The following is a 12,313-nucleotide window of genomic DNA, read 5'->3' on the forward strand; positions in this document are numbered from 1 at the left end:
AACAAAATGTCTACTTACCCCCATTTTTCAGGAAAGCCTTTTCTATGACACATCACAAGGGTTCCTAGTATCATCCCTAAATTTGTCCTACCAACTCCAACCTGACAGCTGAAGACTAATGCAGGCGGAGGCCTTTCAGAGTTCTGAAGAAGCAAGAGATTTGGAGTCTCCTAAAAATATAAAACATCCATAAAACATGGTGATTAAGAAAGGTATTTTAAGGAACAAATGCTTTCCTCTGATCTAAATGTAACAATCATAGAGATGTACAGCATGGAAACAGACCCTTCTGCCCAATTCATCCCTGCTGACCAGATATACTAAACAAGTCCAGTCCCATTTATCAACATTTAGCCCATATTCCTTTAAATCCTGCCTATTCATATACCTACCCAGATGTTGTAATTTTACCAGCCTCCACCATTTCCTCTGACAGCTCATTTCATACACACACCACCCTGTGCGTGAAAACATTGCCACTTGGGTCCTGTTAAAATTTTCCCCTCTCATCTTAAACCTTTGCCCTCTAGTTTTGGACTCCCCCACCCTGGGGAAAAATCCTTGCCTATTTACCCTATCCATACTCCTCATGATTTTATATATCTCTAAAAGGTCACCCCTCAGCCTCCAACACTCCAGGGGAAATAGTCCCAGCTTATTCACCCTCTCCCTACAGATCAAACCTTCCAACCCTGGCAACCCTTGTAAATCTTTTCTGAACCTTTTCAAGTTGAACAACATCCTTTCTACAGCAGAGAGACCAGAATTACACACAGTATTCCAAAAGGGGCCTAACCAACATCCTGTACAAAAAAAGTGTGGTGCTGGAAAAGCACAGCCAATCAGACAGCATCCAAGGAGCAGGAAAGTTGACATTTCAAGCATAAGACATTCCTGAAGAAGAGCTTAAGCTTGAACCATCAACTCTCTTACTCCTCAGATATTGCCTGACTGGCTGTGCTTTTCCAACCCCATACTTATTGACACTGATCTCCAGCATCTGCAGCCCTCACTTTCTCCCAATGTCCTGTACAGCTGCAACATGACCTCCCATCTCCTATACTCAATGCTCTGACCAATAAAGGCAGGTATGCCAAATGCATTCTTCACTATCCTATCTATCTGCGACTCTAGTTTCAAGAAACAATAAACCTGCATTCCAAGGCCTCTTTGTTCAGCAACACTCCCCAGGACTTTACCTTTAAGTGTATAAATCCTGTCCTAATTTACCTTTCCAAAATGCAGAACCTCACATTTATCTAAATTAAACTCCATCTGCCACTCTTTAGCCCATTGGCTCATCTGATCAAGATCCCATTGTACTCTAAGATAACCTTCTTCATTGTGCACTACATCTCCAATTTTGGGGTCATCTGCAAACTTACTAACTATACTTCCTACGTTCATAGCTAAATCATTTATATAAAGAATGAAAAGCAGCACCAATCCTTGTGGCACACTGCTCGTCACAGGCCTCCAATCTGAAAAGCAAGCCTCCACCACCACCCTCTGTCTTCTACATTTTGTACCCAAATGGCTAGTTCTTCCTGTATTCTATGTTATCTAACCCTGCTCACTAGTCTACCATGAGGAACCTTGTTGAATGCCCTACTGAAGTCCACATAGATCGCATGCACTGCTTTGCCCTCATCAATCCTCTTTACTTCTTCAAAAAACTCAATTTAGTTAGTGAGACACGATTTCCTACGCACAAAGCCAAGTTGACACTCCCAAAGCAGTCCTTGCCTTTCCAAATACATGTAAATCCTGCCCCTCAGGATTCCCTCCAACAACTTGCCCACTACCAATGTCAGGCTCACCGGTCTATAGTTCCCTGACTTTTCCTTACAGCCTTTCTTAAATAGTTTCACCACGTGAGCCAAATGCCCTGTCTCTACAGAATGATTCGACTGCAACCATTCCTCTTGGTGGTGTAATGATGTGGGCATCTACCCTCTTCAAGTTACAGCACCAGGATATAAACCTTCTATGGTTATTAGAAGTGCTGTATCATACAATTCTGTCTTTTCCTTAATGAGGTGCTGGTGACAGCATTAAAAGACAAATCTGACCTCACAAAACAAGCAAGGGGTTATCAAGGAGTTTCAGATCAAGCCAACGCTTTACAAAGGCGAAACACAGGATTGATGAAAGGCATGTTTTGATCTGTAGTGGTGTTGGTATTACAGTTCACTCAGAGAGACCGGGTTGCTGTGTGCATATATGGTGCAATCTGAAGCTACCGACATAATGGTAGAGACATTCTGATCATGGCTGACCAGGAATCTCTCCTGCTCTTACTTTCTACCATTTGTGTATGTTACAAAATGTCTGACCACATTATGAATGCGTATTGTAAAGACAGGCAGGATTCAAACCCTGAGTTTCTGGCTCAGGAAGTAGAAATTGGCACCACAAGATCTTGTTTTAATTTGTGCACAAGAACACAAAGCGCATTATAATTCACCAGGCTGAACTGATGTGGACTGCAACAGGGTGGTACAAGTACTGACCATGCTTAGGCAAGAACCGTCTGCTCTCAATATTTAACTACATTCATGACTTGTGAAACTCTATCGGAGTAACTAGGAATGTACAATAAATGCCAGTGATGTCGATATCCCAAAATTATTAATATTTCCCAGTTTTCTGGCTTGGAATCACAGCAAATAAAGGTTTAACAAACACCTTGACAGGATACATTGGAGCCAGATTTGATTTTCAAAACATGTATGACAAATTATTGCAACTCCTTTTAGATATAAATGCACATAACTAAATCCAGCAATACCTCAATGATTGTATGAACAGCAGCAAAAGCAAAAGCTGGGATTGTTGCCGAACAAAGTGACCTAGGATTGCAGGTGGATAGTTTCTTTGAAAGTGGAGTCACAGAGGGATAAAGAAGGCATTTTGCACACTTGCCTTCATTGGTCAGAATACTGAGTATATAGGCGTTGGGATGTCATGTCGTGGCCGTATAGGACATTGTTGAGGCCACTTTTAGAATACTGCGTACAATTATGGTTGCCCTTCTTTTGGAAAGTTGTTGTTAAAACTGAGTCAGTGCGGAAAAGATTTCCAAGGATGTTGCTGGGACTGGAGAGTTTGAGTCATAGGGAGAAGTTGAATAGGCGGGATTTATGGAATCAATTTAGGTAAAGGGGCAGTACAGAGAGATCTGGGTATTCTTGTACACCAGTCAATGAAGGCAAGCATGCAGGTACAGCAGGTAGTGAATAGCATGCTGGCCTTCATAACAAGAGGAATTGAGTATAGAAGCAAAGAGGTGGTTCTGCAGCTGTACAGGGCCCTGGTGAGACCACACCTGGAGTACCGTGTGCAGTTCTGGTCTCCAAATTTAAGGAAAGACAGGTTCACGAGGTCAATTCCTGGAATGGCGGGATTACCTTACACTGAAAGACTGAAGCGACTGGGCTTGTATACCCTTGAGTTTAGAAGACTGAGAGGGGATCTGATTGAGACATATAAGATTATGAAAGGATTGGACACTCTGGCAGCAGGAAACATGTTTCCGCTGATGGGTGAGTGCCGAAGCAGAGGACACAGCTTAAAAATACGGGGTAGACCATTTAGGACAGAGATGAGGAGAAACTTCTTCACCCAGAGAGTGGTGGCTGTGTGGAATGCTCTGCCCCAGAGGGCAGTGGAGGCCCAGTCTCTGGATTCATGTAAGAAAGAGTTGGATAGAGCTCTCAAAGATAGTGGAATCAAGGGTTATGGAGATAAGGCAGGAAGAGGATACTGATTAGGAATGATCAGCCATGATCATATTGAATGGCGGTGCAGGCTCGAAGGGCTAAATGGCCTACTCCTGCACCTATTGTCTATTGTCTATTGATTTTTTTCCCTGTAGTGTCAAAATCTGAGGGGTGATCTGAAAGAGGTTTAGAAAGTCATGAGGGGCACTGTTAGGGTGAATAGACAAAGTCTTTTTTCTAGAGTGGGGGAGTTCAGAACAAGAGGTTTAAGTGAGAGGGGAAAGATTTTAAAGAAGGACCTGAGGGGTATCTTTTTCACAGAGAGTGGTGCATGTATGGAACAAGCTGCCAGAGGACGTGATGGAGGCAGGTACAATTTCAACATTTAAATGGCATCTGGATGGGTATATGAATGGGAAGTGTTCAGACGAATATGAGCCAAATACTGGCAAATGGGGCAGAGTTGGACCGAAAGGTCTGTTCCGTGCTGTATAACTCTACTCTTCCTATTAAGCAGCATACAATTTACTCTTCATATCACCATCATTTGATTCCATTACTGTAATGTTTAACTCAATGATTTTTGCATAAATAAACATTATAACTTTAGTTCCACATTGGTCTAAAGAGACTGAAGAAGCTAGGGCTTTTTTTTGGTTACTGTAATCTGTAGAATACATACTCACATACGCAAAGCTGCAGAAGCTCTAGCACTTCTGCAGGAGAGATAGTTTGTCTGCACAACCTGCCCAAAAATGGCAAGATGAGAATGGTGTATGAATGACGGAAGAACGTCAGCCAAACTGTTTTAAGAAGGATGAAACAAAACAGACAGACTTGGAACACTGCAGAGTCAAGACCACTGTTTAACTTAATGCTTTCAACTAATACATCACCTTCAGCTTTAAATGTGCAAAGAACAATCTGTAATTTATCTTCAAAGGATGGGTGCAATATTAATACAGAAAGAAAGGAAACTTTCAAAAGCCCTTTTTTTAGCTTAACTCCCTCCTCCTGAGTTCAGGTTGGATGCCAACTTACATACCCCTCTCCAAACCAAAATCAAGCTCATATGTAAGACACACACCCATCCATTCCTGTTGGCCAGGTCAAGTTAAAATCAGGATTTCTATCTGAATGCACGTCATAAGTTATCCACCACTGCAGGTGCTGTTCCCTGAATACTGTGAGGCACAACTTCAGCTGATGCCAACCTCTATTGGAAAACCTCATGGATATTGCCAGGACACAACCATATAGACACGGAGTAACTACGGAGCCACACACAATAGTGCCTAGTGTGGTCTCTCATTGTCGATCAGCACAGTTCTCTAGTTACCATGGAATGAGCCACATTTAATCAAGGACGCCAGGTTCAATTGCAGGTGTTGACTGGATGAAATACTTGCAGCCCTGGACTGAGGTTGTGTCAAAAGTTGCAAAATTGGCAAAAGGCAGAGCTGCTCAGTCAATATCCAGGATCTCTATAAAACACAGAAGTCTCTGCTCTGAAAGGGCTTTGCCCACCCATTTCCCCCATCAATAGAACCTGCCATTTCTCATTCAAGTGATAATTTAGCGTTCCCTTAAATGCAACTCTGCTAATCATCTCAATATATTCCTTGTAGTATTGAGCTCCTCAGTGAATGGTTCTCTGGGTAAAGAAGTTTCTCCTGAATTAACTGATTATTTTATGTTTGAGGCCCTGAGAAATATCTTCCCCACACCTGCCCTCAAACTTTTGAGACTATTACAAACCTCAACTAGTTCACCTCTCAACCTGCTCTTTTCCAGGGAAAATAGCTCTGATCTGTGAAATCGTTCCTAGTAAATTGATACCAGTACTGAGAGGTTACACCTTCTAAATCATTTTTGCACCTTCTGCAGTGTTTTTACATCTATTTTATTATAGTTGTTTGATAGCACAGAGCAATGGTATTGCTGAGTACAAAGATTTCTACAAGAATACCAAATCTCAAAAGGAACAACAATTTATACTTCTTGAGAAGAGAGTGTTGGCTGGTTGGCAAGGAGCCCATTTGCCAACCAATAGCCAAGAAAAAATAAAGACAAAAAAAAACCTCAATTCAATCGTCTGTGTGTACAACCAAGCAATGAAAGCACCAAACATATTTTTAAAAGTGCAGTTCATTTTATTTTGCTAAACATCACCATATACATTCTCTCTATCTGTCGCTCTTCTAGGCTCTGCGATTGCACTGAAGCAACTAACCTAACAGAGATTAGGGCAGCACGAAGATAAGTGTAATTGGCGTGGGAAGATCAAATTACTTAATAACACTGCATAAACTAATAAGTGGATTTCTGATTACAAGATGCAGAGACAGCTAATATCCTTGGGGGATGGATATATAAAAATATTTCACTGAGAACAAAGAGGAAAAAGGGTATATTTCCCCTACATGGCATGTGATATCCTTGTATTGCGAGCCAGGCACTATCAAACCCTTAGTTCAACACAGGTTGGACTGTGCTTCTCACATACAAAATTCCCTATTTACAGAAAATGTTCTCAAGGGACGTGGTGTGTCACTGGCATTTTCTTGGCCATCCCTTAATAAGACAATACTGGCCTCTCTCCTTGTAATCTGTGGTAAATGTACTATTAGGTAAGGAGCAAGCACCTTGCACAAGAGTGGGTTTCTCAGCTATCACAAGGCAACTATCTGGAGTGTGGAACTGCAGTCACCCAAAGGACAGCAGGTTTTCTTCCTATTCAGCAGCTCTGTCACAATTCATTATTATTTCTGTGCTATATTTTTAAATATAACTCAAAACTGAAGCACAGAATTTATAACAGAGGAGAAGCCCATTGAGCTTGACATTTCTAGAATAGCTCTTCAAAAGGCAAAGGCCTTGTGGTATTATCACAAGACTATTAATTCAGAAAGCCAGTTAACATTTGAGGGATCTGGGTTCAAATACCACTGTGGCTGATGGTGAAACTGGGAGTCCAACTTTGAAAATATGGAATTAACTTACACTAGGGGCCTGCGTGTGGTACAGTAGTAGTGTCCCTACCCCTGAACCAAGAGGCCCAGGTTCAAGTCCCACTTGCTGCAGAGGTGTGCAATAACATCACTGAACAGGTTGATTCAAAAAACAGGCTTAAAAAAAATAAAGTTCCCTGCCCTGGAAGTAATCATTTAAGCGGTCTCTTGTGGTGCAGTGGTAGTGTCCCAACTTCTGAAACAGGCCACCCGGGTTCAACTCCCACCTGCTCCCAAAGTGGGTGATTATATAACTGAACTATTTGATTTTTTTAAAAAAAACTCTTTAGCCTCGACTGAGTTCAAAGCATAGGTAATGACTATCCTATAAAAAAAGATCTCCAAGAGTCATTCCCTCACATCCTCCCCATAATCTGCATATTCCTCTTTCTTGGAAAAGAATCAACTCCCTCTGCAAGGATTGGATTGAATCTGTTGCTGCCACATTCTTAGGCAGTGAATCCCAGATTCTGACCACTCACTGTACGAAAGGGCTTATCTAAATAGTTTTTAAGTGTCTTCAGGTTCCTGCTTCTAATCGCCAAAAAAGGATGAAATTGCTGCAGCAAAGTAGGTGTATTGGAAGGGTAACTCATGATCATTATAAGGCTGAACCTCGAAGGAAGCAGTTGGGGCCTAACCAATTTTAATGCGTGCCTTTCATTATAATATGATTGGCCATAAACATCTACTGATGAAAAATCAAACTGGGGTTGGCCTTACCATTTGTGAATAGCCTGCAACAGATCCCTAAAGGGTTGGGATATTTAGGATCAAGAACATAAAGCAGCCAAGGCACTTAAGTGCAACTACACCCAAACATGAAGATCAAGACGACATGCATTTGCATAGCACCTTTCCTGGTCTGAGGATATACCAAGTACTTTTGAAGCATAGTTTGTTGCAATGTAACTTGCATGCAGCAAGTTTCCACAAACAGCAATGTCCATCTTGGGGGGGTTGCTGGTCTGTTGCTTATGTCACCGAGCAATAATCCAGAGCCCCAAGCTATTGATCTGAGCACACAGATTAAATCCTATCATGGCAATGAAACGTAATAATTTAATAAAGAGACTTAAGAATTGAAAGTTCACCTTAGTAATGGTGACCATTATAATATCTCTTCATTTTTGCTAAATTGTATATCTGGTTCACTTATGTCCTTTGAGGAAGGAAATCTGCCATTTTTCCCTGGTCTGACCTACATGTGACTCCACACTCACAGCAAGCCACTCATTTCAAGGGAAATTACGGACTGGCAACAAATGCTGGCCTTTCCAACAATGCCTACATTCCATTCATGAATAATAAAACACACAACAAAGTAGTAGATAAGCTGGTCAGTTTGAGACATTCTCAAAAGGATAAATATTGGCCAGGTCACCGAGGAAAATTATCCCAAGACAGCAAAAGAGATCTTGGTTTCAGATTTCCACCAGAAGATGAAACTTCAGACATTTAAGCTCACTGGAGGGTCGGTCTGAAATGTGGGCTCAAGTGTCTGAGATTGGTCTTGATTGTATAACTTCTGAACCCAAGGTCTACGTGCAACCCAATGAGCTGCAGCTGCCCTGTTGACAGGACCTTCCACAAGAATAGGAAATTTTTAAAAATGTTCTGCAGATCAGGACAGTTTCAATCATCCTAAGTGAACTACAGACTTACCCTGAGTGAATTAATAAAGACATCTATCTGTGACTGTAGTGGTAACCCATCCACAGACAGCGGTAATCGATAGTACCTAAAACAGCAGGCATCAAACAAGACATTATCACAGACAGGAATGAATACACACAGATCCAATCCATTAGAAATCCTTACACAATCACCTATTAATGGCTACATATAATAATTGTTCATTACTAAGATCCATGGGATGCAACATTAGTAGCTGAACAAATTATGCATAAATAACAACTTGCGAATAAGGAGTTCTCCACATTTTGACTGAGATTACAATTGAGGTATTGGTTTTCTTCTTCCAACACACATTGAGAATGAGTCAGGGAAATAATTAGATAAAATCAAGAGAAAAAAAGTATAATGAGCAGTGGAGGAAAGGGGTTTTAAGTGATACATTGGTGGGTGTGAATGGAGCAGATAATTACTGCTGAGTGATCTTTGTTTGAATATGAATATTACAAAAGTCTATTCATCACCCTGGACTCAAACATGCATACAAATTTATAGGAGAAAGTGAGGACTGCAGATGCTGGAATACCAGAGTTGAAAAATGTGGTACTGGAAAACACAGCAGGCCAGGCAGCATCCAAGGAGCAGGAGAATCGACGTTTTGGGCATAAGCTCTTCTTCAGGAATGAGGCTGGTGTGCCAAGCGGGCTGAGATAAAAGGTAGGGGGGAGGGAATTTGGGGAAGGGCACTGGGAATACGATAGGTGGAAGGAGGTGAGGGTGAGGGTGATAGGCCATAGGCCTGAGAGGGGGTGGGGGCGGAGCGGTCGGGAAGAAGATTGCAGGTCAAGAGGGCGGTGCTGAATCCGAGGGTTGGGACTGAGATAAGGTGGGAGAAGGGGAAATGAGGAAGCTGGAGAAATCTACATTCATCCCGTGTGGTTGGAGGGTTCCTAGGCGGAAGATGAGGCGCTCTTCCTCCAGGCATCAAATTTATATGTTGCCATGGCAACTCAGATTCTTTGGGAGGTTGGCTGGTTGGTTCAGTTGACTGCCATGGATCAGATGGTGTCAATAACATGGATTCATTCCCTACACTGGCTGGGCTACATTTGGGACCTGTCTCTTTGCTCAACACATGGCAGACAACATGCTACTGAAGGTCTATGAAGAATCAACATTCTGAAAAATCTACAGGTTGTGTCGAGCTGGGGATTTATAGAACTCTTCAAATAGATTTTGTGTTTAATAAATTGAATCAAAATTTTGGAACGGACTCAATGGAGAGAATTTAATGTATCCTCAACCAGGAGACTATTATCACGTGTGTGGAGGAGAGGTTTGTTGGTATTAGACCATAAGACATAGGAGCAGAGATTAGGCCATTTAGTCCATTGAGTCTGCTCTGCCATTCAATCATAGCTGATAGATTTTTCAACCCCATTTCCCGCTTTCTTCCTGAAACCTTTGATTGCCTTAGCAATCTAGACTTTATCTATCTCGGTTTTAAATATACTTAATAACCTGCCCTCCACAGCGTTCTGTGACAGCGAATTCCACAGACTCACCACTTTCTAGCTAAAGAAGTTATCTCTGTTCTAAAAGGTCTTCCCTTTTTACTCTAAGGCTGTGCCACAGGCCCTTATCTTACTCAGCAGCCTCCTGTGCAGCACCTTATCAAAGGCCTTCTGGAAGTCCAGATAACACCTATTTGCTCTCCTTGTTCTAACCTGCTTGTTACCTCCTCAAAGAATTCTAACAGATTTGTCAGGCATGACCTCCCCTTTATGAAACCATGCTGACTTTGCCGTATTTTACCATGCAGTTCCAAGTATTCAGAAATCCCATCCTTAACAATGGACTCCAAAATCTTACCAACGACTGAGGTCAGGCTAGTTAACCTTTAATTTCCCATCTTTTGCTTTGCCCGCTTCTTAAATGGAGAGATTACATTAGTGATTTTCTAGTTCTCTGGGACCCTTCCCAACTCTTGATATCTCGAAGATCACTACTAAAACCTCCACTATCTCTTCAGCTATCTCCTTCAGAACTCTAGGGTGTAGCCCATCTGGTCCAGGTGATATATCCACTTCCAGATCTTTCGATGGTCACCTTAAAGTTAAAACTGTTGGAAATACAGGGGTAATTTTGTGAATTGGTCTACCAACATTGAACTCCATATGGGGATGGGGAGAGGACCGGAAATTTGAGCACTGATATTGTTTTCAGTGAAGCCACAAAAGATATGTTGACCTCAGTCTCCAAAAATATTACTTGTGTCACTCAGTCATGAAATCGACCCCATTAACTGCAGTGCAGGTTTCATTCGCATTTCCTTATCAATGTTAAGTGATTTCATACAAATATGTGCAGCAGAACCAATCAATTATTTAATTACCAAACCAGGTCAACTGGGCCAAAGGGCCTTTTCTGCGGTGTATGAATCTATGAACCACTCTACGACTTTGCACCAGTTCTGGTATAACCTCAAAACAGGTGGAAATCTGCAGTTTACAATTTGTTTCGAAGGGGTCAGCTGGAACTATCCAACTTACCTCGAACATTAAACAATAGCCACCTGGGGCACATTGAGGCTCCCAGCAGACACAGTAACTTCACTCAATGGCCTATTTTATGCATTCAGCATATGATGCTGCCTACCATTTGAGGGAGAGCTCCACTGCGGCAGAAAATAGTAGCAGGAGTAAGGCCTTCTTCACCAACTGCTGCACCTTTTGGACAACACGTCAAATAAAAATCACTTTTGCGCTCTCAAGGGAGTACTAAAAGAACTAAGGAGGATTTGAAGAAAGTGCCTCCTGGTCCTTATACCATTTCTTCCTCTCCCCCTAAAGTCAAATGGTTGATCCTTCAGCTCATTGAACCATGACTTGGCATAAATTGGTAAATTGGCAATGTTGCATCAGAATGTTGTGGCCTTCAGCAACATGTCTCTTCCTCAAACGTCAGCCTGAACTCCAAACTGAAGTCATGCTGTGGAATACAAAGGGAAAATAACTCCCATCTGAGCTAAGAACATGTTCTTTTCCAGACACTTGATGTAACACAGGCCATTAAAATAAACAGCAAAGAAAGGTTGCAGTAAAACAGTGGGAAATATATCTCCTTTACGTAAACTTGGAAGTGTCAATGGAATTTTAGAAGAAAGCAAGTAAGCTGTAGCATTGCATAAAGGTGCATCAGACTAAACAATACTAACGGGGGCTGTGAACTGAACATTTATTTTGCTCACAAGAACATTGTATCATGGCCTGATTACTGGCAAGTATAAGCTTCCAGCAACTTTTAATTTGTTCTCCCTTACCATTTCATTCCATTCCAGTACATATAGAGGTCTTGTGGTGCAGTGATAGTGTTTCTACATCTGGGCCAGAAGCTCCAAGTTAAAGACTTACATCGACACTTGACAGTGACAGGAAGGAGTCAGGAAGGCAGCAAATGAGATTGATTGTCAATCTGTGAATCTTTCTGATATACCTAAGGCAGATGGTAGCATTAGGAGGGTCTCCCACTTGGCCAAAATTGTATGATCCTTGCAGCACAACAGCCTCCCCACATTAAAAAACCCACTTGCAGATTCTCACCATGAGCAAGCAGCACCCTTGTCCTGGAGGGGGTGGGGCAAATACCACAAGAGCAATGCACACAACAGACACACAATACTCACACGGTTAGGCAGCTGATAAGGTAGCCATTGTAATGGCTCACAGGATATGTTATGCATGAGAGCATCAGTGAGAAAAAGACACAGCGATAAATGCTGTCTTTCATTATGGTCATTTTAAAAATGATCTCCCATTTTCTTGTGCAGATGGCAGTACACAACTTCAAGGATACCGCAGCCTTTAAAATACCTCACCCAATTTGTCAATCTTTGCAGATACACCTGAACAGAAAGAGGAAGTTGGCTACTAAACTATTGGCATG

At 41.9% G+C, this 12,313-nt stretch overlaps 1 protein-coding gene across 7 annotated transcripts in view; it reads right to left on the reverse strand.

Moving 5' to 3' along the window:
* Positions 1–12,313, reverse strand: part of LOC122541788 (paladin-like) — a 246,748-nt gene that overhangs the window by 157,000 nt on the left and 77,435 nt on the right. For all 7 annotated transcript variants that reach the window (XM_043678764.2, XM_043678763.2, XM_087982494.1 and 4 more), the window contains 2 exons: positions 8,399–8,474; positions 19–170 (listed from right to left, as the gene is read on the reverse strand). In XM_043678764.2, the coding sequence (XP_043534699.2) occupies positions 19–170; positions 8,399–8,474 (228 nt within the window). The remainder of the gene's footprint in view (positions 1–18; positions 171–8,398; positions 8,475–12,313) is intronic.

The sequence above is a fragment of the Chiloscyllium plagiosum genome, unplaced genomic scaffold, assembly GCF_037043375.1.
Source record: "Chiloscyllium plagiosum isolate Xiang-an unplaced genomic scaffold, Cpla_swu_hap1 HiC_scaffold_43, whole genome shotgun sequence".
NCBI classification, from domain to species: domain Eukaryota; kingdom Metazoa; phylum Chordata; class Chondrichthyes; order Orectolobiformes; family Hemiscylliidae; genus Chiloscyllium; species Chiloscyllium plagiosum.